Source organism: Argiope bruennichi, chromosome 11 (assembly GCF_947563725.1).
Source record: "Argiope bruennichi chromosome 11, qqArgBrue1.1, whole genome shotgun sequence".
NCBI classification, from domain to species: Eukaryota; Metazoa; Arthropoda; class Arachnida; order Araneae; family Araneidae; genus Argiope; species Argiope bruennichi.
Window position 1 is genome coordinate 44,522,874 of NC_079161.1, and position 20,371 is coordinate 44,543,244.

General features: G+C 27.7%; 1 protein-coding gene across 1 annotated transcript in view; it reads right to left on the reverse strand.

The window, feature by feature from the left end:
* The window catches only part of LOC129956546 (cell adhesion molecule Dscam2-like), a 241,489-nt gene that overhangs the window by 14,535 nt on the left and 206,583 nt on the right, over positions 1–20,371 (reverse strand). Inside the window, exon 3 of the mRNA XM_056068473.1 lies at positions 8,167–8,328. Within this exon, the coding sequence (XP_055924448.1) occupies positions 8,167–8,328 (162 nt within the window). The remainder of the gene's footprint in view (positions 1–8,166; positions 8,329–20,371) is intronic.

Here is a 20,371-nt window from a genome sequence, read left to right on the forward strand (position 1 = left end):
TAATTTTTATAAACAAGTCAAGGGCATTCCAATGGGGACAGCTTTCTCAAGTGCTTTAGCTAATATTTTCCTGCATTACTATGAGAAAAAAATAATTAAATATAATTTAATAAACGGGTGGAGATATATTGATGACCTACTTTTGATTAACTTCGACAATACTAATATTATTACTAATTGCTATCCAAAAGATTTAATTCTAAAAGATACAAATATAAATCAACTTGAGGCTACCTTTCTAGATTTAAAAATCGAAATTGCTAATGATAAAACAATAGTTGGTATATACGATAAAAGGGATGATTTCAACTTTAAAATAACAAAACTATGTAACTACCATTCCAATCTAAACTCTAAAATTTTCAAAAATCTTATTTTCTCACAAGTTAACAGGATCAAAAGGGTTTGCAATAATAAAAATTCTTATATTGAAGCATCAAATATCCTCCTTAAAAATTTAATTAAAAATGATTTTCCTAGAAATTACTGTAATGTCAATTTTTTAATTAAACAAGGTATGGTTTGGGATTAATCTTTTGGCTTAAATAAAAATAGAAATTTACTTGCATATTGGATCACTCAATAGATGGCGCTGGGTGCCTACCTCTGTTTACATAATTTACCGTTAACTTTCAAAAACAGGAAATCACAATCGATTGTTTAAAGTTTCGTTCACTGTTGGATGGTATGTCTTGGCCTTTTCGTTTTTAATTTTAATTTTAATTTTAATGCTGTTTTTGTTTTTATTGCTATTGTTTTTATTGTATTTTTACTTTGTGGTTTTTTTCTAATTTGTTATTTTGTATTTCCTTTCTGTTAAAATGGTATATCTCTTGAGCATAATTTCGGGGGATTTTCGGGTCACGAGGAATCATTATTAGACTTAATGTCTGTATGTCCTCACAGAAAAAATCCCTTTATTTGAATCCCTGCCTGAGGGTGACCCTTGAAAAAGTCTTCAGGCCGGATTCTTTTTTAATATTTTTTAATAATTTTTTTGGTTTAATTTTTATTTGGTTTTTTTTTCCTATTAACTTGATTCTAATACTTTTGTATCAATTCATCTGTGTTTTAGAAGTAGCTGCAATTGCGCTCTCTAAATACTATGAAGTTCCGTTTTGGTTTTAGTTTAAATAGGTAATAAATTTTAGTTGCGATTTCGAAACTGTTTTGTTTCGTTTTCATTTTAGTTTCGTTTTCAAACTTTTTCTTACTTTAGATTGGTTACTTTATATATATATATATATATATATATATATATATATATATATAATTATTTTGGTTGCAGCAGAAGAATGTAGGTTTGAAGACGCTTTGGATTTTTTTAATTCTATTTTATATCCGTTCCGGGAAAGCATAATTATTTACAAGCAGAGACGCGGACAAGGCACGTCCGTCACAGCGCGAAACAAAAGCAGAAGAAAGAAAAAGGGAAAAGGGGCGAAACAAATGATCACTAACCTTACATAACATAGGATTTCCGGCCACGTGCCGATGGAATACATATGTTGACCTTTAACAAGGACAAAGGAAGTATCACTTTCATTTGATACGTAGTACTGATGGCGCATTAATTTTACAGAGGAATTAATTAAACCGAAAGTGGAATTGGATCACGAAACAAGAGAATATTTTTAGAATGAAGTTACTATGGGCTAAATTAATATAAAATCTTGGAAATTAATTAAATTGAAATTAGAATTAAAATATCATTACATATATATATGCGTGTGTGTGTGCGTGAGCGTGAGCGCGTGTGTTTAAACCATTGAGGCACACGTATTCACTATGGGAAGTTGAAGTTGGTTTCTCCAAGTGTATTTTTAATCTTTTAATTACAACTTATGTGATAAATTTCAATAATATAATCCAATGTTTCGTATAATGATACAAGTGTATATGCATATGATGAATTTAATACTTATAAAAATTTCAATCTGAATTATATAATGAACTTAAACCTCAACACAAATAATTTACTCTGCCTGCATAAAAATATTTTTCAATTTTTTTTTTCTTTCCCTAACGTAAGGAATTAACAAAGCAACATTTCATCAGTTGCTATCTTTAATTAAATCTACTATCAATGAAGCTTATTTTACGTTCATTATATGTTCAGTTCGTTTAGAAAATTGTTTAGTTAATTCGACAGTTTTCTTAAAAATATGCGACGAAGTTCATTTTAAAGTTAATCCGCTATAGAATGTATATTCTTCCTGATAAAAAAGGATATAAATCAAGCTGCCTATTCACTCAAAAGAATTCTTTCAATAAATTAGCATTCATGGAAGTACCGATAACATCGAACTTCCCAAAGTTTTCTCTTCAACAAAGATCGAATTATTAGTATTTTTTCCATCCCCTTTGTAAACCACTATTAGATATTCCGGAGTCGTCCCCCTAAATTTGGTTGCAGCAAGTATGTCAGGAACTTAATAAATCAAATAAATTACCTCCCTTTCGGCAAGTTCCTTCGATAATTCAATATTTCCTCTTCTACTTTATCTTTTTTCAGAAAATACAAAATATAAAAGAGAAAAGAGTAGAAATGACTTTGACTATTTTAGTTAAGCTAACCAAAAAGGTTGAAAGAAAACGAAAATTTCCAGAAAAAAATTTCTACCGTTCGAAAGCTTTAATTTACTTAGTCGTATCATCCAGTCTTAAAGCTATATCTAAGCTTTTAAAAGAATAGACTTTTAGTGACTTCATGTTTAGAAGACAATGCATTTATTATCATTAGAGCATGATAAGATTTCTCACGTCAGCGATTAAAGTTTTTTTTTATACTTTTCAAGTTAATAGAAAATAATATATAAATATAATATATAAATAATGAATTATGCAACATCATTGGAATTTTAAAAGAATCATAAATAATCTCCTATGGAAAATAAAATTTATGCTAGAACCGAAACTAAATTTAATATCCATGAATTTGCACTTTATACAACAAAATAACTGTTTAAGTAAAATTTCATATCTAAATTTTTCTTTTTGTTTATTTGGCCATTACTATAAATTTCCAGATAGAGTATTTATCTTTCTAATCATTTCTGCTCTTTTACGGCGCTTACTAATTATTCTTTAATTTATATAAAAATTAAAATAAACAGACTAAATAAATTAGCACTTTCATCGGAGATATATTTGGAATCTTCAACAAGCATATTTTTCTTTCCTTAAATAAAAAAAATCTGTAGAAAAGCAAAAAATTTTTTTTCTCGAAATAATTTTTAGTGATGTTTTGAAATGAATGTATGCATCTGAGACTATTAAAAAGCACTTAAGTGTATAATTTTTTTACTTTCTCGAAAAAAAATGTCATAAAAATATCAGTTAAAGATTGTGTTTTAGATGTAACTAACACTAATATACCGCTAATTTATTAATATCACTTTCTTGTCTTCCAGAAATAATTGTATTCTAGAATGAATTTTTTTATGATTGTTTAAATACACAAAAGTTTCCATTAGCAGAAGTATTATTGCATTTACTTCTTTTTATAACAAAATATAAATATAAACGGCCGGCGTCCTGGCATAGGGGTAGCGCGTCTTCCCCGTGATCTGGGCGTCCCGGGTTCGAGTCCCGGTTTGGGCATGGTTGTTCTTCTGTTGTTCTATCTGTGAGATGTGTGAATGTGCCCTCCTGTAAAAAGGGGTTGTGCAAGCGAATGAGTGATGCGTGAGTGGCAAAGTCGTACTCTTGACCCTAGTTGGCGCTGCTATAAAAAATAAGACACGTTCCCCTCAGGCTTAAATCGCTGTCTTCGCAACAGCGGGCTTGTCAGTGGCAAGTGCCATAAGAAACAAACAACAAACAGATATAAACAGATGATTAATGTTTTCAAAACAATGCGTGTTGTCTGTCTCTAAAAAAATATTTTTAATTATCTTTTTACTTTTTAAACAATTAGAAAAGTTATTTGTAACAGTTTAGTGATCATATATTTTATCAGCTTCAATATTTTATTAGGCATTTGTTTATTATAATGTTAACGCTGAGGTACTTGCCTTAATTTATAACACTTAAAATCTTAAAAGCATGAATTGTCGAAAATAAAATTTAAATAAAACTATTGCACATATTGATTCAATGAATGTGTTTTTTAAATGTCTATACTGTGATAAATTTAAGACTATTAAAATACTTAAATACTTGTATATTTAGGAATACATTAATTTAAAAAAAAAGATGTGAACGTAATATATAAGCTAAGAAAGAATAAACTAAGAAAATATATAAACACTTAATAACATCTAGGAAACACGAATTGTAGAAAATAAGATTTAAATACAAATATTTCACAGATGGATTAAATACGTTTTTTTAAGTGTCTAAATTTTACATTTTAAAAATACTTAAAGTATATATTTAGGAATACATTAGAATTTAGGAAAAAATGTGCTGAGCATAGTGGCAATAAAGAATTGGTCGCTAAATTCATTTTACATTAAATCAAAATCTTTTTTCGGCCGATTATGAGAGAATCAGTCTCAATACTAATCTAAAACACATTATTTAGGTGAATTATAAAAATATTACTTAAATAATATGTTTTAGAAATAACTTGAGAGCGTCTAACATTAAATTCATTGCTGATTTATTCAAATTACTTTCTTCCTAGTCAGAAACAATGACCTGGAAGTGATTGTTTTTAAAAATTAAAGTACAATTTTTTGGGGATTATCTCTTTATACATGGTTATTTATTACCAAAATGTTTATCTTAAAAATTATTTATTTATATTAGAAATAACTAAAGGAAATGCTACCAATTAGGGGTTATTTTCTTTATTATAAAGTTTTTTTCTGTTCTTTCGTAATTTTTCTCTAATACCTAATATTTTTTACAACACAATTTTTCATTTTGTATTTATATTTTATATCGAAAATAAGGTCAAATGATAATTTTAATTGATTTAAGGTCAAATTATCAAATATTTTCAGAACAGGCGATAATCACTCAACATACATTATTTGTCAAACAATATATTTTATTTCTCTTTTTAATAAAAACTTCTTACATCAGATTTTAATTTGATAAAATTTTTAATAACCAAATATCATACCATTTATTTTTTGCTGTTAGAGAAAAAGAATTATAAAATTCAATATTTTATTTGTCTTATAACTATTATAATTATTTATTTCGTGTAGTTCCTCCAGAATTTAAATCAAATTGCATCTAAAAGACAACATTTTTGATGAACAGATGCTTCAATGTATTTGTAAAACAACTAGAAAAATGCAATGAAATATTGCTAGAAAACACCAAAGCTGCATTTAAAACTGAAATACATTTTAATGTATATATATATATATATATATATATATATATATATATATATATATATATATATATATATATATATATATATATATATATATATATATATATATATATAATGTATGTTAAATCTATAAATATATAAAACATATATATAACAAAAAAATCTAAAAAAACCAACAGAAAATGTTACATATAAGCAGGAATCATGAAAAAATATATATTCTTATTATATAGTCAATATTCTTTTTTGTATTTATTTATAGACGTATATTCTTTTCATTTTATTTAGAAAAAAAATAACAGCATGTGAATCTTTTATAACCGCACGAATAGTGTCTCGGTACATTAGCATTCAACAGAAATTCTCGTCTTTTGGAGAAAAAAAATGCTTCAGAAAATTTCTGTGCTTCTTTTAATAGAAATACTACTGATTATTTGACAAAAAAGTACAGTCGATTTTTTAGAATATATATTTATTATTTTATATATTAATGAAAACTAAATGTTGTATTATATTTTCAGATTATTCAAGAAAACACTTTATTTTAGCAGATGCCCTTATATTCATAAAAGCAATTCCTAGTAGCTACATATTCCTTGCAGAGAACCTTTCTATTGAAAGAAAGAAAAAAAAAACTAACATGAGCCAGAACCTTCTAGAAGCACAAAAATAGTGCCTCGATACTTTTGTATTCAATAGAATATCCTACCTTTACGAAATAATAATTCAGACGATTTTTGTGCTGCCATCAATGAAAGAGACAGAAGATTATTTTATCTGACAAAAAAGTATGGTCATTCTTTTCATTATAACAAAAATTGGAGAGTTACAATATATTGAGCAGTTTTCCCATTTATAGATATGGGAAAATGAAATTTCAGATGCAAAAAGCCAAAAATGTTGAACTGAATGTTGCATTTACCACACAGAATTTTATTAGCTGCTTTAACAAACTTTTGTCTGTTGTAAACTTTATTATTTTGATTTCCCTAATTGCATGTTACGTATACATTTTAACATAAATATTTTATTCATATATTTTTGAAAATCCAGAAGCAAATTTTAGATCATGTTTTGGACATATAGTTTAGCTATTAAGAGAAAGTTTATTTTAAGCAATGAGACAAATAAAATTTTTTTGTAAAGAATGCATATCATAATATGATTCATCATAATAAAAGTAAAGAGTGAATTTCTTAGTTAAATATATCTCATTAATTAACACAAAAATATTTGATTGAAGGATTTGTGAATTAGAATTTTGTTTAAAAAAATCATGTCCACCACAACTTAAAAACTTATTACAGATAATTGTCAACTTTTCTAATTAGATTTCAATGTATTCATGAGATTTTAGCTCCATTATTTCCTTATCTTTGTAACAAATGAGTTTTAAATCCGCTTGCAATGGAGATGATAAAAAACAGATATATACAAATTGCCTCAAAAATATTATTAAAATTTCGTTTTTTTTCACAATGAATTATTTTGAGCAATGCGGGTTTTATTCTCTTATTTTCAATTTCAATCAAATGACTAGAGTTTCTAGAAATTACTTCAATTATTTTGAGATTAGAAACAATTATTAATTATCTAATTATTAATTTCTTAATACGAAACTTGTTACAAAATTCCGCAATTATTAATCTTTGTAATTCCTGTTTTGAGGTACAGAAAACGGAATAATTATTTTAGTCCTGAGATATTTTTAACGAATAAAATAATTTTGTATATTTCTTTTTAGCAATATCTATGATTACATTTAAGTTCTCAGTCAAATTTGTCGATGATGAATCCTCCTTCAAATAGTAATAAATCAAATATAAGGAAAATTACATTTGATTGAAATCCATTAGTTTATACCCCATTTTACTACTTTTAAATGATGTAGTTAATAAATGAAGCAAACGGAACCAATATGCCTAAGTTCAAATGTAGAAAAATAAGAGCTATAAATTTTCTGGTAAAAATGAAACTTTGCTCAATGTTTTAATAGTGATCTTTTAAAAAGTATGTTTTAAATACTTTCATTATATATTATAAGAATAACATCTGGACTGTATATAAAAATATCTTGTTCCTCAATCTCTAATTATTGCTACAAATTAGGCGTATTATTACTGTTTGAAAGAATTATTTAAAATTATTCCTACAAGTTGGAAAGATTATTTCTATGTAAATGAATATGATTCTAATTCTAAAAAAATAGCTTATACAAAAACTTATCTGTCTTAAATATTCATATAATGATTAATAATTATCTGTCAGTAAACAACAGCACAAAAGTTACAAAGTAGTAACAAATAACCATAACAATACAAAGTGCTTAGAGATAACACGCTGGGAAGAGATTTCGCACGACTATTCGTGACTTTCGACTCACCTGGTACTATCACTGACTCAATACTCGACTAATTGACTGACACCAACTCTATTTCAAGGCTTTTTATAGACACAAATTTCTGAAAGGAAGGTCATAACTCGCTTTCAAATGGGATAATTGGCAAGATTCTTGTAGTTTCTGGAATTCTGAATTTTTTTCGTCAAACTTGCAAAACCCATCACCAAGTCGCCAATTTCGGGTATCATTGACTCAGCATCCAATCAAAATATTTTTAGAACTACCTGTAAAACTCTTTATTTTTTTTTCAGGAAGCTTATTATTCTGGAAGCAATATTACAAATTTGTAACAATATGATACAGCTGAGAAACAGCAGAAAAAAAAAAATGATTTCTTCACCCGAGCCGCCTAAACACGTTCATTTTGAGTAATAGAAAATAATTGTAAAAATATAGTAAAATATTTGGAAACTAAACAAAAGGGAGCATTTACAAAATAAATAACAAATTTCAAAACAAGAGATGCTACCTTTCATGTCGTTTCTTTTGAGAACCTGTTTGTCATCTCGAATCCAAGAATCAACGGAAACGTATTCTCTGACGAAAGTGGGCAGATGACATCTGAGAACAGCTGTGTTTCCACGTACAACAAAATCATCATATACTTGGGGATCAAACTGCTGCTTGATAACTGAAAGAAAAAAAATTCAATTTCATATCAAATGAAGCTAAAATATTATATCTATTTCTACAAGCGATGAAGACAAATGTTTCTAATGCAAACCAAAAGAATTAATTTTTAGCTGTCAAATTTTGCACACACATATTTTGAAGGATAGAAACATGTATCTAGAAGTGCAATATAAAAAAAAATGTTGACATTTATTTGTTAAAATTGAATTAAATTCGATTAAATTTGTATTTTTCCATGATAGCGTAAATACAAAAGCACAATGTTATTTATTCCTCACCTTGAATAAATAATAATATGGAATTAAAATGTATTAAAATTGAATTTTTCCATTATAGTATAAATACAACAGCACGATATTATTTATTCATCACTTTACGATATAAGAATTTTTCTTTTCAATAACATCAGTTTATCATGAAATTTTCTAATTTTAATCAATTTTTAAAGAATATTTTAAAGGATGTGTTTTACAATAATATATGCCATTCCTGACATGAAACTGAAATCGTTTCATTTATTGCTACTAATATTTCATTTTGTTATTTTTCTTTTATTGATGCATGGATAAGGTTTATTTTTCTATTTTTTTTTCTACAAATAAAAATGAAATTATGTGTACCTGTAAGTGCGTGCGTGTATTAAAATGCTTGGACTACGAAATCTAGCCCATATATTTCTGAGAAATGTGAATGTGTAACTGGGAGAAACTTTTTAAAAAAATTAATTAGTCATAATTTAATAAAAATTGTGGTGTTTCCCTGTGATTGCATTTGAAAATATTACAATACAAAAATGAATTTTGGCAGCATCTTAAAATAAAAAAAGATATGTTTTGGATGAGGCCAATTTTCTCATCAAATATTTTGTTATTTTTTCAATTATTAAAAGCGTTTTAAGCGTACTTTACAATAATAGATTCCCTGTTGAAGAGGAGTGGAAGTCATATTAATTGCTGCTATTAATATTTAACCATGAAGTCTTTTCAATTATTATGATCAAGGTATGAAGATTCCACTTATTGTTCCATATTAAATAGGTTTTAGTATAAGGTTAATAAATGTTTTGTTAAAATGAATGTTTTGTTATTTTTCTTTAATTATTAAAATCTATTATTGTTAAGCGTATACTTTACAATAATAGATTCCATGTTGAAGGGGAGTTGAAACTATGTTCATTTCTGCTACTAATATTTCATCTGGACGTTTTTCCTGTTGTTCTGATCGAGATATGAAGATTCCACTTATTGTTTCATATTGAATAGATTTTAGTATAAGGTTAACAGATGTTTTGTTACAATATTAATAAATGTTATAATAAATATTTTGTTATTCTTTTAATTATTAAAAGTGTTTCAAGCTTACTTTATGATAATAGATTCCATATTGAAGAGGAGTTGAAATCATATTCATTGGTTCTATTAATATTTCACCTTAACGTCTTTTCCATTATTATGATCAAAATATGAAGATACCACTTATTGTTCCATATTGAATATATTTTAGTATAAGCCAAATAGATGTTTTGTTATAATGCTATAATAAATGTTTTGTTGTTTATCGAATTATTAAAAGTGTTTAAAGCGCACTTTACAATAATATATTCCATGTTGAAGGAAAGCACAAATCATATTCATTGCTGCTACTAATATTTCATCTTGACGTCTTTCCCATTGTTATGATCAAGATAAGGAAAATTCCACTTATTTTTCCATATTCTATAGATTTTAGCATAAGGTTAATAAATGTTTTGTTATAATGTAAATAAATGTTATAATATATGTTTTAATATATTATTCTAAATGTTATAATATATTATTCTATGTTCAGAATAAAGTAATAGTGAACATTTTTTTTGTCTATTTTTAAACATTGTTGCCCTTTCCTGAAATGTACTGACGAATAATTAAGGAAAAATAACTTTACACTGATTATGGAAATTAATAAAATACTGTATTATGATTATCAGTATTATTTCTAAATACTAATAAGGATTACAGAGAATCTGCATCATTATTTCTAAAGTGTTATGAATTTTTTATATAACAAAATTTGAATTTAAAAATATTTTAGTGTGAAATCCTGGAGCAAAAAAACTGAAACAAAAGATTTGATAGTTTTTAGCAACAAAAATATGGCGAAAAAACTGGTCGCCAAAAGCGGCTAATCTATAATTTAACTAACACGTTTGCTGCAATAAAATATAACTATTAAACAGCGTAATTTAAATCAAGTTGAACGACGACTTTTTTGAAAGGACGACACTTGAGCTGGCACACAAATCTTCAAACTTGAATGCCACTCCTTTAAAAGAATTTAGATTCTTGATAAATTTATTATGACATGATTCAGTACATATGAACACATGTGTCTTGGTGTATGATTTCAAAACCATGGCATAAGAGTGCTAAAACGCCGCCGTGAAATTTGTATGAACAGGGTCTGTTTCAATTTTTGATCATATGCTAATGATTTATTTACATATAAAGTAAGAAGAATATTAAATAATTATTAATTTAATTATTATTAACTTCGTCTCTTCGCATGCGTCATAAATAATTCCATAGATAATCAAAAAAAAGCATTTTATTATTGTTAATTTCGTCTCTACACATGCATCATAAATAATCCCATAGTCAAAAAAGCATTTATCTAACAAATATAATGGTGCTTTAATAATAATTCTACTTCATTGATAGAATGACATCTCTCTCAGCAAACTGTAATTTTACGCTATCGTCTAATAATGCATTCATTAACTTTAGGAAATGAAGCTTATGCCAAAGTTATTTGAAACCGTGCTTGTCACTGCTACAGAATTTCCAATACTGATGATAATCTAGAAATATAACTCCAAAGTTTTAATACAAATTTCTCGAGAATATTTAGCAAAATATTGGAAATGTATGACGACTAGTTTGATTTGATTTGTTTGGGATTTTCTGGGCAATGGCCATGATGTTCACCATGCTGTTTGAAATAATAGGTGAAATTATATCATTTTAAAACAGTCATCGAAGGAAATATGAGAAGCTAAAATGTAATCAAGATTCAAATAAATAGATAAAATTTTTTGGACTTTAAAAATAAAAAGAGTTGGACATGAGGTATCTTATCAAGCAAGATAAATATTTAAGTGCAAAAAAAAAAAAAAAAAAAAAAAACCTGTTAGCTCCATGTATTGAAATTTGGGCATTCTGACAATAAATGTTGTACAGACATTTGACAATGACATTGCGAACACGGTGGTGGTTGTTCACCTAGCAACTGATGAATATAGGTGAATCTAGTGTGTCCAATGCATAAGCGAGTTAAAATAGTATCTTATTTTCTATTCGTTAATAAGGGCCAAGGTTGCACATGGGGTTTGACAACATGAAGTTCGTTGCTTGTAACCAGGTTGATTAAGTGATTGTAATGCAAATAATTAATTATTATATTTCAACAAGTATTATGAATTAATTTTCATAATAAATAATTTTATATGCTCTTGTTTTTTATTTTTTTATTTTGAAAAAAGTTTCTCCAAATGTTTGAAAATATATTTAATTTGTTTTCTTTAATTAACATTTCATTTTATATGAGCTGCCTCTTATTAATAACTTCTAATAGGCTTGGTGTAGTAAAAAGGAAACAACATGTTTAAAAGAGAATGATGGCTGAAGATGTGGGAAAAATAATCTAAATATCTAAAAAATACAATGCATGCATGGAATAAAATTTTTAAATATTTTTCCTTACAATTAGACGAACAAGCATAAATGGATCAAATTACTCTTAATTAAAATTATATATTTTTCCAATTGAAGTCAAAAGTGCAGTTAAGTAAATAAAAAGATTTCACGTTAAAGTTTTTGCTGCTTTATTGTCGTATAATATTTCGTAGGATTATGTCATTAAGATAATGCACAAAAAATGTATCTTTTATTTTGAAAGCTTAAAACTCTGTTTCTCATTTATTTTGAAAGAAAACTGTTAAATGGCTTAAGAAAATCTACTAGTTTTGATATATGAACAATTAACTGTGGACTCTGAGAATTAAGAAACAGTACAGTTTGATATATTATCTGTTATGAAAATTCTTTCGTTACAAATTAGCTTGTGTAATTTTTGGCAGAAGTAATTTTGGTGAATGCTTTAAGTTATAAAGCATACTGAAACTTTTTGGGTTAAGTTTTAAGTTTATTTTATTTCTTTTACTTTATGCTTTATGATGGAGCTTACAGAAAATATGTCGCAATTGCTAAATAATTACAATAATTATCACACTAATTATTTTAAAATCTTCTATCATGCAAATATTTTTAATTATCGTAATTAATAATTTTTTTTTCTACAAGTAGTTGTTAAATTAGCACAAAATGTCAATTATTAGAAATCATAAATAAATAAAAATGTCGGCGCGTTGTTTTCTTTCTGAAAAATAAACAGGAATGTATAATTTTTTTTTTTTGAAAAAGTAATTATATATTTCGCAAGTATATATTTATTAAAACTCCCCACATTTTGTTTAAATTGCTTGTCTAAATATTTATTTATTAGTTTGAGAATATCTCCAAATGGACATAGAAATTTCTGAGTTCAATTAGTTGCTTTATTTAGGGAATTAGATTTAAGTGTTATTTTTAATTTATAGGTGGGTTATTATGGAACTCATGACGTAGTTTTTTAACATAGAGAGATGGAGAATCGACACCAGAGTTGGCAACCCCTTTCCCTTCGCTACCTTTTCGACCTTTCTTAAATGCTAAAAAAAAAAAAAAAAAAAAAAAAAAAAAAAAAAAAAACCTATTTTTTTACCTTATTATTTAATTGATACGATGTTAATAGGTGTAAATATTTTTCAAAACACGATTTAAAACTTGTGCTGGCATTTATTGAATCTGATTAGATAATAAAATGCTAAAAGATAGTGCACGAATGCTTGCTTTAAAGTGTATTGAACGTGCATGGTATATAATTTGTTGGATTTCCGAAGTGAAGATGCTACATGGCTTTGAAATAAAAGCTTTGCCACCACACCATCGACGACATTTTCTTTAGGTATAGAAATGTGAAATTAATTAAAAATTTCGAAATTCAATGGTGTTAAATCACACGATTTAGGGGACCAATTCTCAAATTTTCGAACTGTGGTCGACAGAATTTCGATTTTTTTTTTTTGAAATATTGTTCAACAATGAAAACCAGTTGTTCTATCGTGTAAAGTTCCATTTTTACTAACTCTAAATTAACAGCTGTCAAATGTTTTTTTTTAAAAATAGGGCTGCCAACCCTTTCTGCATGAATGGTGGCAAGTTCAAATGTTGTATTCATTCTGCGACACCCTTTATTTATGAATGCCTGCTTTATTTGTAGATGCCTTCTAAAGAAATAATTCTTTTATGGTCAACTTGTATCTACTTAGCCTAACATAATAACAGCACACATAAAAACTAAGACCGTTACAATAAGTCCTCAATAAACTAAGCACTTCGTCAAAAAAAATTTAATTTAATCTTTGCTTTCAGTAGCTTTAAAGAAATTGATTCTATACTTCTAAAATGAAAAATCTTCGAGGGGGAAAAATCCATCGAAAGATGTTTTAAAAAGGCAGAGCAAAAAAGGAGCAGTAAAGAGCTAATTAACATACAGCAGTAGAGAAATTATAGCCACACGCATTGAAAAATATTAATCGTCGATACTCAAATGGTAATTAAGATACCAATGTGGATTTAGAAAGCTTTACTTTATGCATTACCGATTATGGTTTTTTTAAAAAAAATTTTCTGATAATACATAGTAAATTTGTATGAAAAAACCATTGCGAGTAAACTGTAACTAAGTTCAGCTCTTTAATGACATTAAAATTGCTTTGAAAAAAAAAAAGATTTTCCTTTCAGTTTTTACTCTAAATATGCAAGCTAAGATCTCTTATAAAAGTAATCAATTTATTTAATTAATTCAAGAATGCTGAGGTTGGATAATGATTAACTAGAAATATGATATTTATTTCAGATTAATGATCGCGAAAGAATAATTATTGAAACGTTTAATTACTTTTAGAAATAATCTTTCGCTTTTTTTTTAAGTATTCTTTGATATGTGATTAGTTATAATCACTTATTTATGCAATTATTTTTTATGATATCTCTTCATTTTTTTATCACGAAAATATTCCCTTTTTTCTCTTTCGAAATTCTCTGAATGTGGCATAATAAAACTGTAGTTAAACCATTAGAGATACATTGTTTGAGAAATTTTTTTAGCATTTCATAAAAGAAATATTTAAAATGTTAACCTTATTTCTCTTTTTTTTGCTTGCAAAATTAGTTACATATTAAAGGTAAATTTAAAAAAAAATATGCTCTTTGCTTTTATTATTGCCTTTGTTGGTTCATTTTTTTACTTTTTTGGGAACAAAGTACTCATTTTATTTACTATTTTAACCATATAACTGTTTCATTTTCTTTACTATCTAATAAGATGACACCTTCTATTTCGGGAAGATTTTCTTATTTTGATTCAAATCGAAATCCATTGAATACTTAACTTATCTATGCATTCGAAGTAATTTTAATATCGAATTATAATCGCTATGAATGGCTTGTTTTTTGCTTACAACTATCAAAATTTGATAAATCGATGCACGTATGGCCCTCGGGCAAATCAGTTAAGAGGTTAAAAAGAAAATAAACGATTGCTATAAATTATTTAAATTAAATTATTATTAGAAATTAAAAATATTTTCTCAAAAGAAACAGCTAGGAGAACTTATTTAGAAACCAATGGGAATGTCTTCCCTAAACTTTTTCGCACATTCTTTAACAAAAAAAAAAATCCTTATTCTCTTAATTTAGCATAAAATTTTGGACCTCGGATAAAAATATGGGATTGTTACGGGATATATATCTTTAGCTTAAATCTAACATTTTTACTGAATCTATCTCAAGTATATATATTTTGGACGACGGTTGATTAATCACAAAATTTGAAACAAAACTATTATTGAAGTCACAAGATAACATATCGAATTACATGGATTTAAGTCCTTGTGTTTATTACATTTATATGTTTATTATATACAAAAATAAAACCAACAAATGGCCAGCTGCTTGACTGAGTTGGATCAAAATTTGAAAAGAATCGTTATTTTAGATGCTAAACCAAATTTAATTAATGTGGCTGGTCATCAAATTCTCTTGTGGTCGAATAGTCTTGTGGCGAATTGGTATGAGTGAGGATATAACCTAGGACCTTGTGGTTCACAGTCCAGTAGCTTGACCATGATGCAAAAGCAATTGCTCGGGTAGCGTAGTTGGTAACTGGCTTATAAGCTTTCACCACAGTCTCGTCGACTGCATTGCTGTGACTGAGTTTTGTTAAAATTGGATAGCAATCATAAAATTGGTTTATGATTCTATATAATAAATTTCAGCAGTCTAGCTTCAAAGTACTTGTGCCATCATGTTCACAAACAGACAGACATAAAAGAAGAAAAAGACGAGTGGTTTTCGAACCCAGGAAAGTTTGAAGCGTAGAGATTCGTCAAAATCTCGGCTTCTAATTTCTAGAAAATCACAATACTCTTTCGCACCTCGTATAAACGAAAATAAAAAGCATAATTCATCAAATACTTATGGACATATAGGAATTTTGATGAAGGTTTTCTTCAATTGTCTTTCTTTCACATATTTACAATTTTATATTATTAATAAAGAAACCCCAATATAATGCCTATTTTTGTTAGATTAGATATGTTAGACACTAGAATCAAAACAATTCATGAAAATTTTCCGAATATTAAGGAAAAAAATATCTTCAAAGACATTTCTTGTATAATTTTATAATACTTGTATTTCGTATTGACAATGTACATGTACCTCATAATTGAAATTCTAAAAACGCGGAAGATTCCTTTTTATATTTTAATATTACTTTAAATCGTTGAATTAAATTAGTTAAACTCGATCACAGAATGATTCCATTGAAATTTCCTAATTTTGGATAGAACAACAGAGCGCTAAAAAAGAAGTAATTCCTATTTTTTCGTTTACTTTATTTATTTTCGTTAATAGGTTCATTTATATCATTATTATCATTTATATCATCAGTTTAATTTCCAAAATAGTATTTTTACTCATAGTTTCTATTTTCAGAAATCAAACATTTTGATGATTTGTCATGGCAGTGAAGATTCTTTTCTCAACGTCATAAAAAATTAAGTCGTATGAAAAAAAAAATTCAATGATATATTTACTTCTTAATATCTTATTTACCATGAAGATTATTTCCTTATACTTCTGTGCCTTAATATCTATTCATATAAACTTTTCATCCATCCACTAAAAAAATAAATAAATCTATATTTAAAATTATTTCGAGAAAAAGAAGTTAATAAGCTTTTTTATTTCTCTATACTTTTATAATATTCCCTTCGTTAATATGCTATGGCATCTGGTATATAATTTTATAACCAATTTCTTTTTAAAAATATTGTGACTTAACAATTTAAATATATAATTGGTAATTAATATCAATAAATTAAGTCTGTTTCTTCTACTATTCGGCCACTCGATTCCCATCGACAATCCCTCGCTAAATACGTTTGCAAAATTGATTTACCAATTTCCAGTCATATGATTCCCCTCTGCTATGTCTCGCTAGAAAAGTGGGCAAAACTGTTTTCTCTCCATTTCCGGCTACCTGACTCTCTTCGACTATCCCTTTATGGATAAGTCTGTATAATCGGTTTCTCTTTCTTTCGGGTATGAGATTCTCCTGGATTTCCCTTTCGTTAGAGATGTTAGAAAAACTAATTTCCCAACTTTCTGCCATATGATTTTTTTAAATATTCCTCGATTCAACGTTTCCAAAACTGTTTTTTTTTTTTCTTTTCTTATTTTCGGCCACCTGATTCTCTTCAACTATTCCCCGCCAGAGAAGTTTGTAAAACTGGTTTCTCTTCCTTTCGGGTATGAGATTCTCCTCGACTATCCTTTATTAGTGACGTTTGTAAAACAGGTTTTTCCACTTTTTGGCTATTTGTCTTCCCAAGACTATCTCACTTTGTAATGTTTACAAAATTGGTTTCTCCACATTTCGGCCATTTGTTCCACAACGACTATCCCTCTTTATATAAAACTGGTATCTCCATTTTTCGGCCATTTGTCTCCCCAATACTATCCCTCTTTGTAATGATAAAAAAACTAGTTTCTTCACTTTTCGCCCATTTGTATCTTCACGGCTATCCCTCTTTTTAACGTTTACAAAACTGATTTCTCCCCGTTTCGGTCATTTGTCCCCCAACGACTATCCCTCATTATAATATTTATAAAATTGGCGTCCTCACATCTCGGTAATTTATCTCTCCACGACTATCCAACTTTATAATATTTACAAAACTGGTTCTTCACTTTTCGCCCATTTGTATCTCCACGGCTATCCCTCTTTTTAATTGTTTACAAAACTGATTTCTCCCCGTTTCGGTCATTTGTCCCCCAACGACTATCCCTCATTATAATATTTATAAAATTGGCTTCCTCACATTTCGGTCATTTAACTCCCCACGACTATCCATCTTTATAATGTTTACAAAACTGGTTTAGCTACTTTTTTTCGGCCATGCAACTAACTCCCTTCGACAATCTCTAATCATCAATTACTCATTAGAGGCATCAACAAAAGTGTTTTTATTTTTTTATTTTTGTCCATCCCACAATGGTCAAATTCCAACATATTTCACAATCGAAAAAATTGATAAGATGAGCTACATGACATTTAAAAAAAATTGGTATAAATTTTAAGGAGTCGCAGAATAAACCTAGAAAAGCGCAAATAATTAAAAAAGTAGTCATAAATCAAGACATAATCAAAAAGTAGTCATAAATCAAATAATAATAATAAAAAAGAAGTCATAAAGCAAGTAATAATTAAAAATGTAGTTATAAATCAAGCATAAAATAGGAAAAGAGTGTACGATTCTGTTGATAATATTGTTTCCAGTTCTTTAGCTGCGTTTTTTATGAAGAAAGGCTTTGTATTTTCGCCAAAGTATGGACCAATCCTTTCATCGAAAAATCAGTTCCACTAATGGTGGTCCACAATAAGAGGTAATTTGTACCATATACATGCTCCGTCAATTGATCTGGGCCGGGGTAGCTTGGTTGGTAGGGCGTTGGTTTCGCGTGCTTTAGATTGCGAGTTCGAACCCCGCCAACCGTAGACTCCTCATGTGTGCGTTAACTCGCTGGTGCACGAATAAATCTGTCGGGGTCACAATGTCCGCCATGTCGAGAGAAATACCACTGGCGCTACTGGATCAGGGGTGATTGGTCACAATGTCCGCCATGTCGAGAGAAATACCACTGGCGCTACTGGATCAGGGGTGATCGTTCTCTGATTCAGGTCTAAATTACGATCTGTGGATGAGTGAATGAAATGCATGAATGAAGTCCGCCCCATAAAAAGCGTTGTGGAGTGTGTGTAGCTAAGTCGTATTCTTGGCCCTAAATGGCGCCACTGCAAAAACAAATGACCAACCCTTGACTTAAAATCGCCGACTTCTAAAGTCAGTGGGCTTCTCTATGACAAGTGCCATTAGAAACTACAACAATTTATCTTTTTTTCATCCTTTTTCTTAAATATTTTCCAATGTTTTAGGTTATACAAAATACTGCTACTAGATCTTTACTTTTGTAACAACTTTTAATATGGAGATTTATGCTCGTTTAGACATGTTCCATGATACAGTAAATTTCCCTTCAACAGTTTTGGAGCACTCTGTATTTGTAATATCTTTGTAAACATCAGTGGATTGAAGAGCTTGATACAGCAGATGAACTTTACATAAGTTTAAAAGTTAAATTAATTATCAATTACTGCAATAATTTAATAATCCGTCTTTAAATTGCACAAAGAAATAAATTTACTTACATACAAAAATTTTCAGAACGTAACTAAATAAATTTAATTGAAAAATTTGTTTCATTCATAATTTCTAGAAACAAAATAGTTCTTTAAAAGAAACAAAAATATTCTTTACAAAAACATTAAAAATTTCCCTAAAATATATGTTAATGATAACTAAGAAATTTGTTAGTATAAAAATTACATACAATTGTTGCATATAAAAAGTGTTTAGAATATCACTAAATAATTCTAGGTCAAAAATGTATTACATTCGTAATTTCTAGAAGCAAAATATTTTTTTTAAAGAAACAAAAATATCCTTTACAAAAATATTACCTATTTCTCCAATTCATCTGTTAATGATAATTGGGGAAATTTTTCCTATAAAATTACATATAATTGTTACAAATAAAAAATGTTCAGAGCATAACTAAATAATTTTAAGTGAAAACTCTGTTGCATTCATAATTTTTAGAAGCAAAATAATTATTTTAAAGAAACAAAAACATCCTTTAAAAACATCAATAACTTCCCCACTTCAACTGTTAATGAAGGCGTATTTTTTTTTGAATAATTTATTTAATGTGATACAAATTTTGGAATAATAATTATCCCGAAGCTTATTAAATTCATACGTGAACTTAGCAATGCCCCTGAAATATCTACTCTCCGCCTTAAAAAACCCCTCCAAAATCCTGAATAATTATCACTAAGAAAATTGCTTTGATTATTCATTGCAAAATCATGTACAAAAAATAAAGCGTAAATGTAATTTAAAAAAGGTGAAAATAATTTCTTAGGAAAAATGCCTTAGGAATTGCTTATCAGCATTTTTTATTACTCTCTGGTTCTTATCAAATATTTTTTATGAATGTAATCTTTTGTATTCCTCCAATATCATCTAGAATACCATGGAAAAATATTCAATGAGTATATTAATGGAATTTTCAAGCTCAAATGCTCATAATCCTCGTTCATCCAATTTAGGAAGTATTTTGTATAAAAGTCAACTTTCTCGCTTCTGGAGTATAGAATTTTTTTTGTATTAAGTTTTTTTTTGCTCGAAAATTACCTAAAAAATTAATTGCAAATTAATAGGTAATTTAAATTTTTAATGAAACGAGATTACGCCTTTTTTTCATTTCCTGAAGCTA